This window comes from Xenopus laevis, chromosome 9_10S (genome assembly GCF_017654675.1).
Source record: "Xenopus laevis strain J_2021 chromosome 9_10S, Xenopus_laevis_v10.1, whole genome shotgun sequence".
NCBI lineage: Eukaryota > Metazoa > Chordata > Amphibia > Anura > Pipidae > Xenopus > Xenopus laevis.
The window spans coordinates 1,245,902-1,270,048 of record NC_054388.1 but is presented as its reverse complement, the minus strand read 5'-3'; the positions used below and the strand labels follow the sequence as shown (position 1 = coordinate 1,270,048).

At 40.7% G+C, this 24,147-nt stretch overlaps 1 protein-coding gene across 2 annotated transcripts; it reads right to left on the bottom strand.

Annotated features, from left to right (window-relative positions):
• Positions 1-1,723: 1,723 nt before the first annotated feature.
• On the bottom strand, positions 1,724-23,297 carry krt222.S (keratin 222 S homeolog). 2 transcript variants are annotated; one of them, XM_018237950.2, is made up of 11 exons: positions 23,162-23,297; positions 17,532-17,808; positions 15,005-15,087; positions 13,956-14,112; positions 8,813-8,983; positions 6,059-6,187; positions 5,485-5,705; positions 5,190-5,266; positions 4,376-4,480; positions 4,175-4,283; positions 1,724-3,597 (listed from the first exon to the last, which is right to left on the bottom strand). In XM_018237950.2, the coding sequence occupies exons 2-11, from the start codon at positions 17,769-17,771 to the stop codon at positions 3,375-3,377; spliced, it is 1,515 nt and encodes a 504-aa protein (XP_018093439.1). In that variant the 5' UTR covers positions 17,772-17,808; positions 23,162-23,297; the 3' UTR covers positions 1,724-3,374. The 2 variants fall into 2 exon arrangements, with proteins under 2 accessions (XP_018093439.1, XP_041434002.1); XM_041578068.1 differs by lacking the exon at positions 23,162-23,297 and adding an exon at positions 18,121-18,230.
• Positions 23,298-24,147: the final 850 nt, after the last annotated feature.

Here is a 24,147-nt window from a genome sequence, read left to right as displayed (position 1 = left end):
CAGGCCACTCACTGCCAGTCAGGGCCTGAAGAGAAAGTGAGGTGCTGCAAGCTCCCCCATATTACTGTGTGTGTGGAAAGGAACCCCAGTGGCAGAAAAGCTCACTCTGTTTAGGGTGCGGAAGGAAAGGGGGTCCTTGTCAGGGCTCTGAAGAACAAAGTGTGCTCTTTTCAGGGCACGGAAAGCCAAAGGGAGTCCTTGTCAGGGCTCTGAACAAACTGCCACATAAGTGGGGTCCCCCAGCCTCTCAGTGACCAAACTATATATAATATTATGTGACGTTGCTCCTGGATGCTCCAAAATAGGCCCTGGAAAGTCCACAGAGGCCCAAACAGCCCCCCACAGGCCACTCACTGCTAGGTAGGGTTGCCACCTGCTCGGTATTTTACCGGCCTAGCTGGTAAATCACCCGCCAAGGCTGGGGCCGGTATTACAAATTCACCGGCAATGTAGCTGCCGTTAAATTTGTAATATCCCTAACTAAAGCCCTTGACCTGCCCCAATCTTCACAAAATCAACCTTTTCTTCGTTGCCTGGCCAATTGCAAGCCACCCCCTTCGATGTCTTGCTCCACCCCCTTTGATGTCACGTCCAATTGCATGCCACGACTCCACCCCCTTTGCAGTCACTCCCCGCCCCCTTTGACGTCACGTCCCACCTCTTTTTACTGCCCCCAGCACCAGCCGGTGCAAATTTTATTGCAAGGTGGCAACCAAACTCCTAGGGCTGCCACCTTTTTTTGTAAAAAAAATACTGTCCTTCCTATATATTTCGATTTTTTTCCTATTAATAACATTGGCATCAAGTATCACTATTACCAGTCAGGCTGGTAAAATACTGGCCAGGTGGTTACCCTACTCACTGCCAGTCAGACCAAACTCTATATAATATTATGTGACGTTGCTCCTGGCTGCTCCAGTCAAGTCTGGACTGGGAGTCAAAATAGGCCCTGGCTTTCCAAGTACACAGAGGCCCCACCAGCCCACTAAATAGTGATTGTCTGTGACATCTTACAGCAGCCCCTCTGCCATTTGCCTGAACCCACTCAGTGCCAGTCAGGGCCTGAAGAGAAAGTGAGGTGCTGCAAGTTCCCCCATATTACTGTGTGTGTGGAAAGGAACCCCAGTGGCAGAAAAGCGCACTCTGTTTAGGGTGCGGAAGGAAAGGGGGTCCTTGTCAGGGCTCTGAAGAACAAAGCGTGCTCTTCTCAGGGCACGGAAAGCCAAAGGGAGTCCTTGTCAGGGCTCTGAACAAACTGCCACATAATGGGGACCCCCCCCCAGCAGTTTACAGACCAAACTGTCTATAATATTATGTTGTTCCTGGCTGGCAGTCAGGTCTGGAGGAGCAATTGCTGACAGAGCATGTAAAGCGATAGATCCAATATTATGGGCAGATATAGCAAACAAGCAGAGGTGCAGTAGCTGGATCCAAGTATGTGGCTCCTGTAATCCATTTTAGAAAATATTCTACATACATGCGCATTGGGTGGCACCACAATACCCTGCTTTGTGCATTTAAGAGGGGTCAGATGTAAACGGCATATGTTCTGTTGCATGTTTTGGAAAAACACAGTGTCATTTCCCAGTTACCTGAAATAAATACACTGAATAACTTGATATCCCAAAGAGTAGGATAGTAATGGGTGGACGTCAGTGGGAATAGAGTGCCCTCTTCACTCCATCTTAACCATGAGGAATAGAATAAAAAACAAAACAAATACTCATTTAGCAATATTTTTTATTTTCTTTACTTCTATTTAGATGTACCAAATACATCATTTTGAAATGATATTTTGAAACTGTATATTGAATCTTCCCCATCAGATTCAGCCATTATACAGGAACATTTTAACCCTGTAGTAAGTTGAGTATTGTAATACTTATATTGATTCTCTCCTGGTCCACTTGGAATGCAACAAGAACAAGCTAAAATGCATCACTGGTGTTTACATCCCACTGAAATGCACTTTAAAATGAAATGAAGTACAAGCAATAATACATTGAAGTGAAATTACAGGATTCAGAATAGTCAAATAAATATTGCATCCTGGCAAATGACTAAATCAAATTCTTGATTATGTTCATTCTTACCCCAACACATTCTGTTCACATAAATGGGTCCCCCAAAGCCCAAAGTATTTACTTACAGCAGGCTTGTGCCAGATTAAACATTTTAAAAAATTCTATTTTTCATTTTGGAATCAGGAAGGATTTTTTTCCCCCTCTGAGGCAAATTGGAGAGCGTTCAGATGTTTTTTTTTTTGCCTTCCTCTGGATCAACTGGCAGTTAGGCAGATTAAAAAAAAAAAAGATTTGAACTTGATGGACGTGTGTCATTTTTCAACCTTACTTACTATGTTACTATGTTACTATTTGTTACCTTGCTAAGAGCTCCAAAATTGGAGCTATTTGGAGATCTGAGCAGATCTGTTAGAGAAAATGTGAGGCGGTGTGTGTGTCCTTTACCTTTACTTTGAATCACCTTTTCCCTGAATAACAGTTCCAATAACTCTCTTCTTTGTAGCTTAGATGCTTCTAATAACAGATCCCATCTGGCAACTCATTATTTTATTACTTTTGCTCACACCATCACCTAAGCTGCAAAAAATGTGCATAGCAGGATCACTGCCTGAAATATACATGACTGGCTTGCTCCCTTTACAGAATTCTTTTCCCCAAAATATATCAGCCACAGAGGAAAGGGGAGCAAGGAGAATTATATATGAAATTAAGTTAAAACAAAACTATTTTAACATTCCACTTCCTTCTATAGAGGAATATATGCATTTCCTTTGGTGTGATTTTTGCATAGCACGGATACATTCAAGTTTCATTTATAAATCAGAAATATACAGTATAGTGTATTGGTTGCTTTGCTCTAAAGGTAAGATTTGTTTCTCTTTGCACATAGAATAAAGGTAGCAGATTAAGGTCCTTGTCTTTTGTAGAGGTATCTCCCCCCTCCTTTAAAGATACCCTCTAACCTAGAGATATTAATAAACATGCTGTGCGTTGAGTGGGCTGTGATGGAGCCAATAAAAAGTTATGCTGAATCAATAAAATATTCTGTCTACTAAACTGTTTATCTTGAGCCCACTTATTAACTACTTGTGGAAAACTATGGGGTGTAAATGGTAGCTTTGTCATTAGAGTGGATAAAGGATAAAAGGGGGCTCAAGGAGAAGGATGTATACATGTGGAGGATAACCATAAACCTACACTTTTTTGTTAAATAGTGTAACATGTATAGTATTACCACTTTTTGTTGCAGATACAAACATACTGTAGATCAAACTCTTTTCACCTTTTGATAGTATTGTGCACGAAATCCATTTTGTCCATGAAGTTATCTTTGCATTTGCTGGAAGTAGCTCATGGACTCATGGAGGGAATGCTACATGAGCGTCTCATTATCATCCGAACCTCTATGTCTTTTAAATTTTCCTCTTGCTTGAGACTGGCTTGAGAGCCCTTCTCATCAGCTGCAGCCATGTGAAGATCAAATCTCAAGGACATTGACTTCTTCCTAAGCTTCGGATTATCTTTAAAGAACGATCCCTCCCATTCTTTAATAACTTTGCCCACTTTGTCAGTTCTGTGAAAATAAGTTAGCAAGTACAAATAATTTACTGCAGCTGGAGAAATGTAAATGTTAATCTGTGTAACTATGTGAATCACTCCTACACCAAGAAGACAACAACACTGAGCTGTTATAACACACTGATATCCATTAAAGTTCCTTGCAAGAAACCCTAACCTTTCCATACTCATAGTATGACTTTTGCTACGGTATTTGTGGGTGTCTTTGCTGCATTAACAACCGAACCCTGAGCTGAAGAAATAAGTGCTGATTTTTATTAGGAAATTATTTAAAATATTTACTTTACATCTTTTGAGACAAGCAAGCTTTTAATATATTGATTGCAAGTACATCAAATTAATTAACTTCATTGGCAGGGACATAGAGGATCTAACCATGCCATGTAGGAAAAGCTCTGAAGGTTTATGTGCTTATAAAGTGATGTGAGTGTGACCAGTATTCTTTACAATTAATGCACTGTCTTTGGTGAATTAATTTTGACCAGGGATTTGTAAAGACGAATACCCACCCCCAGAACCAAAACAGTTCCTTCTGGCCTGAAGCTAAGATATTGTTTTGAATAAAAACTTACTGAAAAGTGCCGCTTGCTTCTAAACCTTCTTCCTCAATTTTTCCATTAAATATTGGCCACTTTTGTTTGAGTTCATTGTCGCTCTCAGCAATCTTGTCAACACTTGAGCCTGTAGGAAGGCATTTATTTGGGGTCAGTCAATGCAGTGAGGTTGCTCGTGAACATTGAAAAGGTTTAATTCTCTACTTAGTTTTGCCTTACTTTCATCATCCTCGCTGAACCAGCTCCCCGATTCCTCAATGCAGGTTTCACTCTGATTCTGTGAAGCCTCCTGATCAGCATCCGTCTCTGAATCCCAGCTGATACCTGCATTAACCAATTAGGTAAGAAACCTTTACTGTTACAGAGAAAATAGTTGATTACGTATGTCTATACAGTGCACAAAAAGGTATGTTATCCCTTAAAGGAGAAGGAAAGGTTAAAACTAAGTAAGCTTTATCAGAAAGGTCCATCTAAATATACCAGTAAACCCTCAACGCAATGCTCCTCCATCAAAAGAAACAGCACATTTCTTTCCTTCTATTGTGTACTCATGGGCTTCTGTATCAGACTTCCTGTTTTCAGCTTAAACCTCCAGGGCTAGGGCTTGAGCATGCTCAGTTTGTTCCTCTCCCCCTCCCTGCTGTAATCTGAGCCCAGAGCTATGAGTGAGCAGGGAGAAACTCAGGCAGGAAGTGATGTCACACCAAGCTAATATGACAGCTGCTATCCTAAACAGAGAACTTCTAGAGCTTTTTACTCAGGTATGGTAAAACATACAGAATAAATAAAGCATTCTAGCTTGCACTATTGCAGCTAATCTATTGGCAATATACTGCCTCTGCTTTCCTTCTCCTTTAAGTTAATGCCCTTTTTTGCAACACAGCTCCTTATTTGCTATGGTTCTGCTGAAAGACATTGTCAGTATCTTAGGGCATGCACACTCTGCTTAAAACATTTGAGACTTCACTTCACAACTACAATTTGGGACATCCACTTGGGTGGCCAGATAAGTGGCAGTTTTCAGGATACTCACCAGGAGGAAAGGCAAACGCTATTCTACTTGTGGATGGTTTTTGCTCTTGATATTTCCCAGCATCAGAACCAACCAATCTAAATGTAGAAAAATAAGAATATTTTTCTTCTGACATTACAGAACCGGAGAACAGTTAGTTACATTAAGTACTTTTGCAGATAAATAACACAAAAATCTCTAAAAGGTGGCTGAAGATCCTAATTGCTTTGGAAATATATCTAAAATGTGTTTAGAAAAAAATCTTATACATTAATGCAGTACGCAATACAGGTATTCTTACTTAAAATAAATTCACCTATTTTCTTCTCTCTCCAGTAGGGTTCGATAGGCTGAGATCTCGTGCTCCAACTTCATATTGGTATTCAGGAGCATCTTATGCTTTTGTAGTTGGATTCTGATGCCTTGCCTCACCTCCTTCAGCTCTTGCTCCAAATCCACAATAACTGTAGCCAGATCTTTGAGTTGCTTCTGGTGTTGCTGTTTGGTAGCATGCAGTGTGTATTTCAAGCTCCTTTCCTTTAAAACAGCATAAGTAAGAAAAACTTTCTTAAATTAATACTGTCATTTCAAAATAATGATGGCTTTTATATAATGTATCTTTCCTTTGTAATGCTAAGTGTCAATCTGTTAATAATAATTTGCTTGACTTTGCTCATGGTAAATCATCCTGGATGCGTATTTAGACTGTTTCCAGGAAAACTCATTAGTAACCAGTTTATCATCTCTTCATAAGAAAGCTCTGCATAGAATTATTTGTCAGTGTACCTGATAACTGCTATGGTTACAAAACGTAGCCTGGTCTATTTCATAACTAGTGTTTCTGGGTCCTTCATGACTACTCACACACTTCAATGCTTTGTAATATATACCAAAGCTTGGAGAGTGTCAATCTCAGCTTGAAGGCTTTTCCACTGTCGCCTGGCTTCATTCAGGTTGGCTCTGGCTTCTCTCAGCTCTTCTACTTCCTTCTCCATTTTCATCCGTGCTTCTTCCTCTAACTGTAAATGACATAGACACTGCAGGCTGTAGGTTCTTTAGAGTACAGATTTGACGTATGCCTAGAATCTCATGTAAACGTGATAATCACAGAATAATAAAGGAACTCGTGATACAGTTAGAACTTAAAATGAAAGAAAATCAATAAGTAAAGACCTAAGTAATGTCGTCATATTCTTTCTCTGCTTCGGTCCTGACACCAGTGAGAGCATCTCCTGATCATTAGGCTGTATGCCCAATCTGGTTTGTAATTTAATTTCCTCAACCTAAAATTTGTTTACAATCACTTACTATGAAAATAAGCTGTTTGAACGAAAGGTCAAATGGGCCTTCGAGCAACTTTTTTTTAACTTGCCTTTGATGCTGCCATTTTAAGCACAGTTCCAAGAGTACTACAACATAAACATAACTCAAAGTGATAAAAAGCTCCTATGAATATCTCCACAACCCCATTCAACCAGACTTTGGTCAAGTGGTAGTTGTCTCTCAAGGAGCATTTTGTCTGCCATTGCCCTCAGGTGGAGATAATATGACAAGCGTAAAGGGGCCAGCACTGTTTTCAACCTAAAAGCAGTAGCAGGCCATGTTCCACGCACTGAAGCAAATAAAACAGCTACAGACCCTTGAAATGAAACTATCCCATGAATGGGAATGATAGGCAGCTCACAACTCCATCTACTCCAGTAAAGCTTTCTGGCCCTGGCCTAGTGCTGCTCCCATCATAAATGGTAGAGTGCCAGACACAGACTTACTGTATGAGTACATGTCCACAGAAGGTATTAGTTTAAGTAGACTGACAACAACACAACAAGGATGAGCAACAATAGAGACCTGGTTCATATTTAGAGTATACTAGATTTAAAGGAGAAGGAAAGTCATCCTGCACAAATGTTAGGCACCCCCAAGTGATTGTATTGACTTACCTCAAACCCCAGGCAGGTGCTCCTATCAGCAGAAAACTGCACTGACCCGGGGTAATACCAGTGAGCACCATGGAGCGATCCTCTTCCGGCTTCTTCTTGCTTCAGATTTTCCAGGGCAAACGCATGCGCAGTTGAACGAAATAGCTAACGTATTAGTTCAAGTTCGGCTTTTCATTCTACTGTGCATGCGCAGCCGCGCAAAGAAAGCGGAAGACGGAAGAGCGATCCGTGCTGCTCACTTGTATAACCTCGGGCTAATGCAGTTTTCTGCTTATAGGAGCACTGGCCCGGGGTTTCAGGTAAGTCAATTCAATCACTTAGGGGTGCCTAACATTTGGCACCCCCAAGTACAGGATGCCTTTCCTTTAAACATAACTTTTTCTTATTATTATTTTCTTATTTTTGTGTGTGTGATTATTAGCCTCCCATTTCGGCCTGGTTACAGCATGCAAACAAAAAACCTTTACTGGTTGCTGCAGTAAGTGAATTAGTATCAGAGAGCTTTATAAAATTGCATAGAAACCAGACTAAGCCAAACTAAGGGAAGAAAGTACATAGCAATTACGGTGTTGTACCTGTATAACTGCTTTGGTAGCCTGTGGGCAAAGTACAGGTTTCCATTTGTGCCCCAGAGAGATGTGGGATGGGGCAGAGCTCAGTCTATTGTTACTCTGCAGCAGAGCAGTAGATGCTGCAGGACGGGTCGGCTTTACATTGTGCCTGTTACATTCCCCCTGAGTAGCAAAACCTTACAAAATACTAGAGTAACAAAGTCTCCCACACAAGGTCACTAGGTTGGACCATCCAAACATCTAATACAAGTTAGCTGAGCATCGCAGGGTAAATGGCATACTTATCTCTCTTTTTATACCATCTAGCACTGCATAGAGATACTCCAGGTGTAAATATAGTCGGAAAGCACATAGGGAACACAAGAATGAACAAGGACCATCTAAATGTCATTTCAGTACTAGTATTAGAGGCAGCTACTGGGTTAATCTTCAGAAATACCAGGGTTAAAATGGCTCTATAGGACTTCGTTTTGACCAGAGAGACATTACTGCATGAAGACCACCTTATAATAAACCAATAAACCCAACATCCCACATCAAATGCATTCGATTTAAAGCCTCATTTCATTTATTTCTATGCATGGTGCTATCAAGCAGTATGGGGCGTTTGGGTTTAAGTCATAAATGTCCCACATCCTTTCTTAATGGATTTCTATTTAGGACTCAGAAGTAGGGATTTTTCAAAAAAAAAAATTAGGATGGACATATCCCAAGCAGAAGAGTCCAAGCTCTGATGGTAGTTTGGGGACAAGGGAAACATGAACTCTTTTAGGAGAAGGATACATTAGAACATTATGGAAGATGACACCATAACAAATATAAAATAAGGCCTTATATTGCATCTGATGAACTTGCTGATAGGATCATCTGCTGCAATAGGCCAGAATTCAGCACCAGGCCTATTGATATTCAATAATGCAAATAGGCATTAATTCAGCCGATCATAAAAGTCCCAGGCTAGGGTGCATGCTGGGTGTATTGAGCATTTAGTAGTTTGATGCCCTCTGCAGTGGCACTCCCTCCCCAATATTTATTGCACTAAGGCAGCAGGAAAAAAGCTGAGTCAGGCAGGGGATGACTCTCATGCATCCCCCCCCCCCCTGAGGTCTCCCTGGCCGAGTCAAATTGTTACCTGGGTGCTGGTTGAAAGGTCCAGAGGCATCTGACTGCTGCTGATGAGGGATTCATAGTGTGTCCTGATCTCATTGAGGAGCTGGGACAGTTCCATCCTGCTCCCCTCCTCCACCACAACAAACTGAATCTCATCGATAGGGGGAATTAACTGCTGCACAGCCTGGACTGCCTGCAATTTATTAGGAGAGACAGAGACAGTGAAAAGACAGCACCAACCACACATTCAAGTTAAACAGATATATAATATAAACATAATATTTTAATATGCATATAACGTCTAGTCTAGAAAAAAATAAAATTGGACGATTAGTGCATTCTTTAAATCACTCCACCAAGGATTGTATGTAAAACTTAAAGGGATACTGTCATGGGAAAAAATTTTTTTTTCAAAATGAATCAGTTAATAGTGCTGCTCCAGCAGAATTCTGCATTGAAATCCATTTCTCAAAAGAGCAAACAGATTTTTTTATATTCAATTTTGAAATCTGACATGGGGCTAGACATTTTGTCAGTTTCCCAGCTGCCCCTGGTCATGTGACTTGTGCCTGCACTTTAGGAGAGAAATGCTTTCTGGCAGGCTGCTGTTTTTCCTTCTCAATGTAACTGAATGTGTCTCAGTGGGACCTGGATTTTACTATTGAGTGCTGTTCTTATATCTACCAGGCAGCTGTTATCTTGTGTTAGGGAGCTGCTATCTGGTTACTTTCCCATTGTTCTGTTGTTTGGCTGCTGGGGGGAAAGGGAGGGGGGTGATATGACTCCAACTTGCAGTACAGCAGTAAAGAGTGATTGAAGTTTATCAGAGCACAAGTCACATGACTGGGGGCAGCTGGGAAACTGACAATATGTCTAGCCCCATGTCAGATTTCAAAATTGAATATAAAAAAATCTGTTTGCTCTTTTGAGAAATGGATTTCAGTGCAGAATTCTGCTGGAGCAGCACTATTAACTGATTCATTTTGAAAAAAATGTTTTTCCCATGACAGTATCCCTTTAAATATTTGGGGTCTTAAAGATCCCGAAAGTCACAAAACACCAAAGTCTACCTTTTTTTTTAAGGAAGTAAAAATAAATTCTTGAAGTGGGCTGTGGTGTATTTTTGTGTTATTATTTTTTTTGTTCCAGCAGCGTTTTGCAGAACCCGCCATCTTCAATAAAACCTTTCCAGTTGCAACGAATTTGTTCATAATATATGGTATATAAGGTATAAAGGGGCAGCTAGTTACACCACTGGTTGCTGTACTGGGACTGGTCACTCGGAGCATAGAGACTTGGGGACACCCCTTGAAATAGAGCACTGCCTGCATTCCCACCACCTAACCGTACCCTCATTTGCACATCATTCAGGCACAATTTCAGCGGACACAACTTGGATTGGAGCTAACATACAGAACACTCCATTATTTGCTTCAGAATTTATATCTTGCAATTTTCATTGATAAATGACCCCTAAAAACACAGACAGCTATTCCCTGTACACTTTCTATGTAATGTTTCTTGCAAATGTTACAGCAGACTGGTGCAGAAAGTCTGTGTTGCCAACTGGCATTAAACCTCTAAACGAGGGTAGTGTCTTCTCGGTCTGTCATATAAATATTTAAGCAGCGGTTCTACATAATGGATTAAACACAGTCTTCTAGTAATATCATTCTTCGATGTCGTTGAGCATTTATCGGACATACCACAGTTTCTTGGACAATACAGAAGTCTGTGGAACCCTGTTACAGGCTAGGGGCTATAAGAAATTCTTGGAGGACAGTAGACTTGATCCATCTAAAATGACAGATTGGCAAAGTGGGTGGTTATGTGGTAGATTTAATTCAGTGTTGCTAAATGTACATGGCAGGGGCATAATTACTAGGGATGTAGCGAACGTCGGAAAAAAAGTTCGCGAACATATTCGCGAACTTGCGCAAAAACGCGAGCGGTTCGCGAACGGTTCGCGAACCCCATAGACTTCAATGGGAAGGCGAACTTTAACATCTAAAAAAGACATTTCTGGCCAGAAAAATGATTTTAAAGTTGTTTAAAGGGTGCAACGACCTGGACAGTGGCATGCCAGAGGGGGATCAAGGGCAAAAATGTATCTGAAAAATCTGCCTGTGTGTGCTTGGAAGAGATAGTGTAGGGGGAGAGCTGTTAGTGATTTCAGGGACAGATGATAGTAAGCTTGCTGGCTAGTAATCTGCTTGATACTGCTCTGTATTGGAGGGACAGAAGTCTGCAGGGATTTGAGGGACATTTTAGCTTAGGTAGCTTTGCTGGCTAGTAATCTACTGTTCTCTTTAAACAACTGCCATACGTTGACCTTGTAGGCATTGTTTGCCCAGTTTTTTTGGACGCAGCCACTGAAGCACAGTTGCCAGAAAAAATATGCCATATAAATGCTGAAAATAGTCATTTTTCGCCATTACGTAAAATATATTATGGCTGCTTGAAAAAAGTGACTCCGGTGTTTTTTCTGGAGACGGTAATATTATGGATATTTAGACAGAATGGGAACAAGGTCACACAGCTCGATGGCGGGTTGAAGAAAACAGTGTGCAAATAATGCCTACAAGGCCAACGTATACACTACTACAGCGGTGGATACGGATTACGTAAAATATATTATGGCTGCTTGAAAAAAGTGACTCCGGTGTTTTTTCTGGAGACGGTAATATTATGGATATTTAGACAGAATGGGAACAAGGTCACACAGCTCGATGGCGGGTTGAAGAAAACAGTGTGCAAATAATGCCTACAAGGCCAACGTATACACTACTACAGCGGTGGATACGGATTACGTAAAATATATTATGGCTGCTTGAAAAAAGTGACTCCGGTGTTTTTTCTGGAGACGGTAATATTATGGATATTTAGACAGAATGTGAACAAGGTCACACAGCTCGATGGCGGGTTGAAGAAAACAGTGTGCAAATAATGCCTACAGGGCAAATAATGCCTAAAAGGTCAACTTATACACTACTACAGCGGTAGTAAAATAAAAAAAAGTAAAATAAAAAAAAAATGAATATTAAAAAAATTAAAGTTGGTGCTGCTGAACTACTAGGAGCAGCAGATTAGCACACCAGTCCCACTCCCCAACACTGCTAGACTAATAGCACTGGGCTCTTATAGTAGTAGTAGTAGTAGTAGTAAAACAACAAAAAAATAAATAAAAGCAGTCCTTACAAGGACTACTGTTATTGCAGCAGTCAGCAGATGAGATCAGAAGCAGGACAGCTGCCCACTGCAGCTACATACAGAGCACTGCAGTAGAAGGTAGATTACTAGCCAGCAAAGCTACCTAAGCTTAAATGTCCCTCAAACCCCTGCAGACTTCTGTCCCTCCAATAACAGAGCAGTATCAAAACGATTACTAGCCAGCAAACTTTCAACTGTCCCTGAAATCACTAACAGGCAGCAGCTCTCTCCCTACACTATCTCTTCAGCACACACAGGCAGAGTGAAAAAACGCTGCAGGGCTTCGGTTTTTATAGGGAAGGGGAGTGGTCCAGGGGAGAGCTTCCTGATTGCCATGTACCTGCTGGTCTGGGGTGAGAGGGCAAAAAAAAGCGCCAACAATGGCGAACCCAAAATGGCGAACGTCGCGCGACGTTCGCGAACTTCCGGCGAGCGCGAACACCCGATGTTCGCGCGAACAAGTTCGCCGGCGAACAGTTCGCGACATCTCTAATAATTACCAGGGGAGCAGGGGGGGTGTTACTATCCCAGGACCCACACTCCTGGTGGGGCCCCCCGGAGACTTCCAACATTACAGACAGAATCCAATGAAGTCCAGCAAGCCCTACAAGTTAGACCATTAGTTGTGCCACTGGTTATTTATACCTCAACACAATGTTTCCTAAGGCAAATTGAAGAAAACTTTGTATGGATTTTCACCTGGATCAGCTAAAATAGTAAAATAGGGTTTACTTGGGTAAATCATTCTCAACTATTATTTGACTTGTGCAGAAAGATTTGGTGTGGGCCTCACCTACTTCAAAACAAGGGTTGAGGCACATGAAAACATTGCCTTATAAGACACCTTGGGGTAAATTTATCAAAGAGTGAAGTTCCGCCACTAGAGTGAAATTCCGCTGCTCTCCATTCATTTCTATGGGATTTTGAAAGGCGTATTTATCAATGGGTGAAAGTGAAAGTTCATCCTCTGATAAATACGCCTATAAAAATCCCATAGAAATGAATGGAGAGTGGCGGAATTTCACTCTAGTGGCGGAACTTCACTATTAACTTCACTCTTTGATAAATATACCCCATTATGTTTCCAACAATGTCTTTGACATCAAATACAGTACATATTCCTCCCAATATGTCCCCTAAGTGGCTCACTCCCAACACCCCATCCCTTGCATTGGCCCCAATAAGTGGGAGAGCCCAACAGTTGACAAATAGTGGCAAAGCCTCATTAGTTTTACTGCATTTCACCAAAGAGAGACTTCCATGAGGGTTATAAACCATTGACACATCTAGTGTGCCACTTGGAAATTCCAGCTATTTTATTTTCTTGCACAACAGGAATAATAAAGCTTGAAAATGAGCAGCAAGGAAGCTGCTTATATATATATATATATATATATATATATTATATATATACTGTAAGGCTTCATTGTAGACATTGCTCTCTAATAAAGACATGACGGTGAACTTTCATCTCATTTGAACTATGGGAAGTTGTAATTCTGTTCTACCAGGTGTATTTGCTAATGTCCCCCTTTGTATATTTCATAAACAAATCCCTTACAAAATAAACCTGTAAATTTGTGGCAACTATTTCAAAACTGTTTTCAGGTTTGGTTTTTGTTCTTGGTTTTCAAGTGTCTGCAGGCTTGTTCATACAGACAGGGAAGCGGAGCTGCTGACAACATCAGAATTTCAGAAACACCACATTTTTCAGGTCACTTCCCAACATCAATGAATGGGCTGTTGTTTGGACTCTCTTTATATAAGGCAAGCATAGCAGATATTTAAAGAAGTCAGGGCCAACACATGGTTCTTGTTGTATAATACTGAGTGTCAGAGATCACCAGTAACAGAAAACAAGGACTAGTTGCTATAGGGAGAACTAACAATGAGACTCATGTTGGGAGAACACTCTCCCTGTACCTTGACGAAAACAAAGAAATAACTGGACTTACCTCTTGGTGACTCAGCTTCAAGTCTTTGAGTTCAGCCATCTTGTCTTTTATTGCCAATTCTATATCTCCGACAGAAAGGTTGATTTCTACAAGCACTGATTCCACGTGTTTCTTTTTATATAAAACATCTTTGTGCTCAAATTGCTCATGATATAGCCTGGAAAGGGATATATATCATATACTTATGCTTAGGCAGAAGATTCCAATGACAGGAGCTTATATGTGGCAAAAAAGGGAATTTTTTAGGAAATGAATTTGTTAAAGTCTGGTGGTTCACCCAATTTCAACCCATATGTATTGAGTTGAGCATAGCTGTAATATTCATAGGCTTAAGGCTTATTCATTAGCTGCTTCCCATTTATTCCAAGGGTAGAACTGGGATCAGTTACTTTTTTATAACAATGCTAGTTAGACTTAAAGGGATCCTGTCATCGGAAAACATGTTTTTTTCAGTTAATAGTGCTGCTCCAGCAGAATTCTGCACTGAAATCCATTTCTCAAAAGAGCAAACAGATTTTTTTATATTCAATTTTGAAATCTGACATGGGGCTAGACATATTGTCAATTTCCCAGCTGCCCCTGGTCATGTGACTTGTGCCTGCACTTTAGGAGAGAAATGCTTTTTGGCAGGCTGCTGTTTTTCCTTCTCAATGTAACTGAATGTGTCTCAGTGGGACCTGGATTTTACTATTGAGTGTTGTTCTTAGATCTACCAGGCAGCTGTTATCTTGTGTTAGGGAGCTGCTATCTGGTTACCTTCCCATTGTTCTTTTGTTTGGCTGCTGGGGGGAAAAGGGAGGCGGTTGATATCAGTCCAACTTGCAGTACAGCAGTAAAGAGTGACTGAAGTTTATCAGAGCACAAGTCACATGACTTGGGGCAGCTGGGAAATTGACAATATGTCTTTTTTGGATGTTCCTTGTGATCCCTCAGCCCAGGAGCTATAGCTGATGGCTACTTCTTTTTAAGCTGGTATGTTAAAATGAATTATAAATGGGTAGGTCTATAAAATGTTTGTTCGATTGGCAAAGCCACAGGCAGAAGCCTACCTTTCCTTAAGGAGTGTAAGTTCCATGAGGTTATTGTCAATGTCTAGGGAGATTTCGGCATTTTGCATAGCTGTTTTCCTAATCTGCAAAAGAAAGACAGAGGTGTAATTAAGGGAGAGCAAAGCCAAAAGTGATGGATTATTTCAAAAGTTAACAGGCGGGATTGAGGTGCCAGGTATGATTCATGTCCTTTATAGCTTTCTGGCACCCAACAAAAGGATTACAAATAATTATCCTAGTCATTACTAATAACAGACAGGGAGCTGTTTAACTGCATGATTAGCAAATCAATTTGTTACAAGTGAAAAGGGAAACGTCACATGGGCACTGAGCTAAGTACAGTGTATACAGTTCTGCTGTGATCAAGGGTAACTTCTACCTAATGAGGATGAGCAGGTAGGTGACTGTGGAAAGGAGAGTTTCTTTCCTAGTCTGGGGCCCTAGTTTTAAACACTGGGAAAGTTTGATCCTGGGCACCTACACCTTTCAATGTTCTACCTGCAGCTGACTGAAAAAGATTAAAGGGATACTGTCATGGGAAAAAACATTTTTTTTCATTTTTTTTTCAAAATGAATCAGTTACTAGTGCTACTCCAGCAGAATTTTGCACTGAAATCCATTTCTCAAAAGAGCAAACTGATTTTTTTATATTTAATTTTGAAATCTGACATGGGGCTAGACATATTGTCAATTTCCCAGCTGCCCCCAGTCATGTGACTTGTGCTCTGATAAACTTCAGTCACTCTTTACTGCTGTACTGCAAGTTGGAGTGATATCAACCCCCAGCAGCCAAACAACAGAACAATGGGAAGGTAACCAGATAACAGCTCCCTAACACAAGATAACAGCTGCCTGGTAGATCTAAGAACAACACTCAATAGTAAAATCCCATGTCCCACTGAGACACATTCAGTTACATTGAGAAAGAAAAACAGCAGCCTGCCAGAAAGCATTTCTCTCCTCAAGTGCAGGCACAAGTCACATGACCAGGGGCAGCTGGGAAATTGACAAAATGTCTAGCCCCATGTCAGATTTCAAAATTGAATCTTTTGATAAATGGATTTCAGTGCAGAATTCTGCTGGAGTAGCACTATTAACTGATGCGTTTTGAAAAAAACATGTTTTCCGATGACAGGATCCCTTTAATCACTGGGTTGTTGCCCAATGTTTAGACATGAGTCCACTTTGTTGTGTTGCCCCCTGTATTGGAATTCTGCTCTTCTTCAGGTCAGAGAAATGAGCTCTGTAATAAGCAGAACTTTAAAACAAGCAGGAACTCGCCTTTAGTTCTTTCAGGAGTAATATGGGTCACTGATTCAGTACCAAAATGTTCCATGTCCCCAAGAACAAGATGAATGGCTGGGGTTGGATCAGGTGGTGTTTGATGGCAGACGACAGCCACCCATTCATTTCTGTGGGATTTTTAAAGGTGTATTTATCAAATGGTGAACTTTCACTTTCACCCTTTGATAAATACGCCTTTAAAAAACCCATAGAAATGAATGGAGAGAGCGGACTGTGGTGATCTCTAACTTCACTCTTTGATAAATATACCCCTTTGTCTGTTGCTGTTGAGCCCCACAGTCGAGGCCGTGTGCCATAGCCCTTACAGTCCTAAAGTTCGTGTAGGCCTTAGCCTTTAATTCGTTTTCTTGATTTCAGACAAAGTTCTTTAGGGGTCCCTTTGTGTATTGTGCTCAATGTTGCGCCAGTGCTCCAGCAATCAAAAATGAAGGGGCTCCATACTACTCCATAAGTTAGCATGACCCACCGCCTCCAGGAGTGCACCCATTATTAACCCATTGGTTACCAGGGTTCTGGGAGGAGGACCATGCCAAACAGTAGAATGGTAGTTCTAATTTAAAAAAAATCATTCTTGGACACATGGCCATGATCCACTGAATCACAACCAATTCCACTAAAACCCCACTCATGATCCGCTCATTCCCCACCCCATTCACAGCCCTTGAACCATACTTTTATGTCTCCTGGAGACCCTTCTGCCATCAGACCCCCCCCTGATGGTGGTCCTGATTGCAGGTAAAAAACATGGTGGATTGTGCAGATTGGTGTACTACGCACTGCTTTAAATAATGTGTCTTACATATTCGTTCTCTCTAGATACTAGGGATGCACCAAATCCAGGATTCGGTTCGGGATTCGGCCAGGATTCGGCCTTTTTCAGCAGGATTCGGATTCGACCGAATCCTTCTGTCCGGCCCAACCGAATCCGAATCCTAATTTGCATATGCAAATGCAAATTAGGGGTGTTGCAGGGAAATCACGTGACTTTTTGTCACAAAACAAGGAAATAAAAATGTTTTCCCTTCCCACCCCTAATTTGCATATGCAAATTAGGATTCGGTTCATTCGGTATTCGAAGGATTCAGGAGTTCGGCCGAATCCAAAATACTGGATTCGGTGCATCCCTACTAAATACGCCCTTTTTTGCTGCGTCACTGTGGAACAAAAAAAATATCCATAATATGTCATAATAATAATAATGATAGAGAGCAACTGCACTTACTGACTGCAGAAGATCATTGCTCTCCTTTTCTCTTTTTTGCCAGTCATAACCCACAGGGGCAAATTCTTTCACTCGTCCTTCAATCTTCTTTTGCAACCGGTGATTGGACTTTTCCAGGTCGACGCAGTGTTTCATGAAATCGGCCAGTCTGTCATTGAGATTCCTCATTGTGCCCTTGGGGTCAGAAATTGGGAAATCAGGATTCCATTCGAGAATGAAGTCCTCCATCGTGAAATCCATGTAGACTTTATCATGCACTACTCAGACGACTGGGAGCCTGGAAAGGAATAATTCCCATTGTTACTATTATTTCCATATTTGATCTGTATAATATAATATAAGCACTGTATAAAACATTGGATTATAACTCACAACGAGGGTATGATACTTGCAAAAGGAACATCAGCTATGGTCCTATGGAAGTTCTTCATTAAGTCATGGAGTAATGTGATATAAATAATTTACGTAAACATGCAGAGGACTTTCCTTTACATTTAGGAGGTGACGAAGGAGGAAATAAATAAAGGAAATATATAGAGAGAGAGTAAGAGAGCTCAGGACAGAAGGACAGACTATCCAGAACTCCTACCTACTACATGCTGAAGCTCCCTGGGGCTTGCCAATCCCAACCAAATGCCACTAATACTCCCAGGACCCCACTCTAGCATGCCTGGGAGTTTGCGTCTAGTGAGCGAGCTATTGATTAAACACAGCCAGAAGGCAACAGAGGGAGGGGCAGGGAGTTTCCTTGTAACCCTTTTACCTTATTGGCATGGAACCTTCCCAAAGCCTTGCTGTGTAATGTCATGTAAGCTTAATTCCTTCAAATTCCAATCAAATATATAAAAAAAATGTAACGCATTTTCAGGGTTTGTCATTAATAGGATTGAGCTTTTAATTGTTCACACTCGTCTTCTGTTAAAGGGGTCATAAATGTTCTATAAGTGCGATGTTTCATCCAGATATTGCTGGACTACTACTCTCCAGTGTGTTGGTAGGATGTAGGCAGGGATGGCTTCTTAAAGGAGAAGGAAAGCTACGGAGGCAGTTTATTGCCAATAGATTAGCTGCAATAGTACAAGCTAGAATGCTATATTTATTCTGTAGAATGTTTTACCAAACCTGAGTAAAAAGCTCTAGAAACTTTTTGTTTGTTTAGGATAGGAGCTGCATTATTAATGTGGTTTGACATCACTTCCTGCCTGAGTCTCTCCCTGCTCTGGGCTCAGATTACAGTAGAGAAGGGAGGGGGTGGGGGGAAGAGGAGCAAACTGAGCATGCTCAAGCCCTAGCCCTGGAGGTTTAAGCTGAAAACAGGAAGTCTGATATAGAAGCCCATGAGTACACAATAGAAGGAAAGAAATGTGATGTTTGACAGGGGACTCAGAGCAACATTACTTTGAGGGTTTACTGGTATATTTAGATGGACCTTTCTGATAAGGCTTACTTAGTTTTAACCTTTCCTTCTCCTTTAAAGGAGAAGGAAAGGTCTTTTTACTTGGGGGTGCCAAAAGTTAGGCCCCCAAGTGATCGCATGTACTTACCTGAAACCCCAGGTTGGTGCACCTATCCGGAGAAAACTGCACCAGCCCGGGATTAAATAATAGGCAAAATGATGATCTATTCATCACACTCATTTTCAATACTCTGCTCCTTTAAGATGTTCCTGCCTGCTTTGTTTACACCAGACTCCCTGTTTATTGTTCCTGCAATCATACCTGCGGAATAAAACACTTTCATAGCCCTGAACACCCAAACAGCACTAAAAATATGAATATTGATCAAATCCCTTTTCCTGGAAGTTGCAATGACATTTTCCAGGAAGATCTTTCACCTATAAAATCTGATCAATTCATAAAAGATCCATTTCATTGGTTGCGGATGTTGCAGTAAAAAGTAATTATGGTTGTTATTGACGCTTGCAATCGATTGTTCAGAAACAACAGCAAAGCTGCCCCTGTGTTGCATGAAGACTCTTTATTTTTAACATATGGAAGTCTCACACTATTCTGCTAGAGGAACATTGTTATAATCTTACAACACTCACTGTGTATCAGCATATCTGCAAACACAGACACTCTTTTGCATAATTGTCCTTTATGTTTTAAAGCTGTCACGCTGCATGGAATGACAACACTGCAACCCAAACTCACAAATACAAAATGATTACTAGACTAGTCCCAAGTCACATTCAGTTTGTTGTTGGTACTGTGAGTTGCGTGCAATGGGTTTCTGCCTGCCTTTGCAATTACACAATAAAAATATTTGTGTTTCAAGCTATGCCACTGGTACCTTGCCTGGTCAGGTTATCCAGTACTTATGATTTTTTTTTCAATATGTGATGTTGTTCACCTTTTTCTGCAGCTGTTCTACTACAGGAGTAGTAACAAAATCCCCAGAATGGCCAAGCTAAACTCATGAAGGAAAGTCTAGAAACAAATGTCTTATTGGTTCCTCTTAGTTCCCTCAGGTTCCTCAGGGAAGCTCCAGGCCCAACTAGGAGTACTTTAATAGGTTAGGTCCACCATTTGGCCAAGTAGCCACTGACCAATGGTTGGCCAAGTCCACCATTAGACTTCTCTTAACCAATATATAGTCATATAATTCCAAGAGTAATCAGCATGCAGCACAACGCTTACCTGAGACTGGGCTCCCCTCTGTAAAGTTTTAGGCCTGTCTATGGGAACACACAGGAACCTGTGCTATACATATATACTGCATCAAACCAAGTTAGTATTCATGAATCCACAGAATGAAAGAGATAAGGCAAATGTAGATTATTTTAAGAAGGACATCACTGTACCTGACTGAACCCAAGCTATAATGATAATGATTTATGGTCACACAAGAATTTTGTTGAACAAACATACAGGGCAACATGTAAGATCCTTCCAATTTCAATCTTACGTGTAAAGGTGGCCATAGAAGCACTGATAATATCATATGAAACAAATTTTAGTACAATATTCGGTGCGTGTATGGTGGGAGACGAGCCGACCGGTATCGGCAGACGAAATGGATATCAGTTGGCTTGTTGATCGGGCTGGCTGGAAAGTTTGGATCGGGCGCCTTTGAAGGCACCCGAACATCGGCCACTGTTAGTGCTGAATCAGCAGATACAGGTAGATTTCTATTGTTTCTACCTGCAATTCTACCTGTATATCTGAAGATTCAGCTCTACACGTGTGTATTAAAATGAATGATCTTTCTTTTCCAGGAAATATCTTGATAGTAACGTCTATGGCCACCTTAAGGCAACAGCTTTTAAAAAGTCTGAAGGCCCTGCCCAGTCTATCATTATCCCTACAAACCCAAACTTATAACTTTTATAGCCTTCGTTACTCCCAGAATTGTTTTAAGTTCTATGTTTCGAGTTGTCTCCAGTTTATATAATCATAGGCATTTGCTTATTTTCTGGGCTACAACAAACAAATGGAAAGTGTGCTGATTCCTTAACATGGCTCTAGCCAAGCTGTTGTGCTTGAGTAAGGTCATATAATAGTGCTACTAGGAGCTGAGCAGATCATCTAATACTAAGTCAACAATGACTCATTTAGAAACCAAACACCTGGAGCATCTTGGGAAAATTAGTCAGTATTTCTAATCTTAGAACTGCAGGTTTTAGTCAGACTAACTGCAATAGGATTATGGTACCTGATACAATTAAGACTTACTAGTGAAAGCTTTTGGGTGTCTTATCTGTCTCTAGGACTTATTCGTAATAATTCCTATACTCCAATTTCTAGCCAGTTTCCAGTTGTGTAATTAGAAGTCGCTGGGCTGTGATTCTGTCGTGATGTTTGTGATGTAATTTTTAATTGATAAATTACACTGCTTACAATGCAAATAATTCATTCCTAAACCAGCAAGTGTATTTTTCTCAAGTTGTAATATTGGTGTGTAGGTGCCATCTTAGGTCATGCCTGGTCATGTGCTTTCAGAAAGAGCCAGCACTTTAGGATGGAACTGCTTTCTGGCAGGCTGTTGTTTCTCCTACTCAATGTAACTGAATGTGTCTCAGTGGGACCTGGATTTTACTATTGAGTGCTTAGATCTACCAGGCAGCTGCTATCTTGTGTTAAGGAGCTGCTATCTGGTTACCTTCCCATTGTTCTGTTGTTAGGCTGCTGGGGGGGGGGGGTGATATCAGTCCAACTTGCAGTACAGCAGTAAAGAGTGACTGAAGTTTATCAGAGCACAAGCCACATTACTGGGGGCAGCTGGGAAACTGACAATATGTCTAGCCCCATGTCAGATTTCAAAATGAAATATAAAAAAATCAGTTTGCTCTTTTGAAAAACAGATTTCAGTGCTGAATTCTGCTGGAGCAGCACTATTAACTGATGCGTTTTGAATTTTTTTTTTCCCATGGCAGTATCCCTTTAAGGATGTAGAGTTGATTTAATAGCCATGCCCTAAAGACATAAATGTATCATCTATTCAGGTTATTCCTTATAACATTTATATATTCCAGAAAATAGTCCAAGCACTAACAAGCACAGTGTAGATGAGTACAAGTAGGCATAAGCACTTTTGTGAACGGTGTTTTAATGGGTGCACCCACTTTTGCATTATTTATTAAAGTCTGAATGTTAAAAACTCAGATTTTTAGAGATTTATTATACCCCAAAAAGTCAGAATCCGAAAATCCGGCATCTCAGACCTGCCGAGGTTGTATATAAGTCAATGGGAGTGGTCCCTATCCTATTTGGAAGTTTCTGTGGTCTGTGCTGGAATTCAACCCGAAAATAAGACTATTTTGACTTTTCGGGAAAAGGCCAGATTAAATATACAATTCAGGAAAAAACTCCAAAAAAATTATAGGACTAAGGTTTTCGCTCGGTTTTATTGAGTTTTCCCCCAATTCAATTAAATTGAGCTTTTTAAATAATAAATAAGGTCAAATTGTGGATTCTAGTTTGGTCTGACTTGAAAAATTCGGATTTTGATAAATAACCCCCTAAGTCTAGTGATTTTAAATGTGTCCTACTGAGGTTTTCTAACCACAGGGCACTTAATCTTTATGTAGTCTGTAGATAGTAACATAGTAAGTTAGGGTGAAAAAAGACACACGGCCATCAAGTTGAACCTTAAGTCGTTGTATAATCTGCCTAACTGCCAGTTGATCCAGAGAAAGGCAAAAACCCTATTTGAAGCCTCTCCAATTTGCCTCAGAGGAAACAAATACTATCAATGTATCTGAAAAAGTCAACTAAGTAGGGCTAGATAAGTAAAGCAATTCATTACGGATGCTCCAAAACCATTTTTCAATTTGGCAAAACTGAATATGAACCCTAATTTTGCTCCAAAACCATCATTTTTCAGTTTGGTGAAATACCAAACTGAATCCAAACCCTGATTTGAAAAAATTGTCCCTTTTAGCTGTGCAGAGCTTTAAAGTTGTGTGATTATTAGGCTTCAAAAATTGCTAGAATTCAGCGGAATCCCAAATCCTCATACATTTCTATTCCGAGTGGAATCGTTGATCGTTGTCTGCACAGCCACAATAGCAACGTATTTAACACACTGTATATTTGTGTTTGTTCTGGAATACTCAACGCCCAACCCTTGTTTGCTATTGTTACTCTGAACCTTGATAGACACAGATAAGAGGCGGCCGCAGTACTTACCGATATCCCGGTTCCAATGCAAAAGCTGAGTATTATTAAAGGATCCTGCGATGTGATAATTCCCTTTTAGTCAGAGAGCAGGAGGTGAAGGCATTTCTTCTAAGCACTGCCACGCTGGACATTATGGAAAGTTTAACCTTCCTGAGAATGCAGATTATAAATGTGTACACTTAAATAAGAATGTGGCTCATCTGGTTTTCAGCCGGTTTTAAATCCTATTGCACTTTTTTCCGGGGGAATATCATATAAGAGCAGGTGGCATGTTTTCTTAATTACAGTAACTACTTTAGTCTTTCTCGGCCTCTATAAGCAAAGGCCAAAGCTTTATTTACAAACAACAAAAATATATAAAACGGCGAAATAAAAAATAATAATTGAGCAAAAAACATAATAATACACACACATTTTGGAATGCTTTCCAAAACTAAGAATGGCCCCCCTTTCACAACAACATTGGATGGGCAAGTGAGATGGGGCATTCATAGTAGCACCTTTCTGGAGACCATGGGGCAGATTCACTAAAGGGCGAACTGTCGCCAGTGACCGCTTCACAAATATCGCACCACTTCACCAGCCGCAAATTCACTACCACTATGCTAATTTACTAATATGCGAAGTTGCTCCTAACGCTGGTGACTTTTCGCTAACGTTCCTTCGGCAGTGCGAGCATTTCATAGCGAAGATGCGCTAGCGTTCATTTGTGCCTACCGAAAATTTGCTAGTGATCTTGCGCTTAGGTCAATATGCATAGGGCGGGTAATTTAAATTTGTATGGAGGTATTTATTATAAATGTTGGTGCAAATGCTTGAAGTTACCACTTTTTATTACACATGTCCAGGGAACCTTAATAAAGACAAGAGAGTTAATATAATGCCCTACACATGACATGTTATGAAATGTCTGGAGAAAACCGCTTACCCAAAAAAAAGTCTAAGTTAGGACTTTTGCAGCCAATCCCGCTTAAAAAAAGGAAAAGTCGGCAGCA

Bases quoted from the DNA above. Each gene is read 5' to 3' on its own strand.
- krt222.S (XM_018237950.2), bottom strand. From the start codon at position 17,771: ATGGATTTCACGATGGAGGACTTCATTCTCGAATGGAATCCTGATTTC. The intron at 6,188-8,812 runs GTAACAATTTGA...TGTCATTTACAG, and splicing joins ACCTTTCAACCAGCACCCAG to TTAGAGGAAGAAGCACGGAT. The intron at 4,284-4,375 runs GTAAGGCAAAAC...GCCTTCCTACAG, and splicing joins GTTCAGCGAGGATGATGAAA to GCTCAAGTGTTGACAAGATT.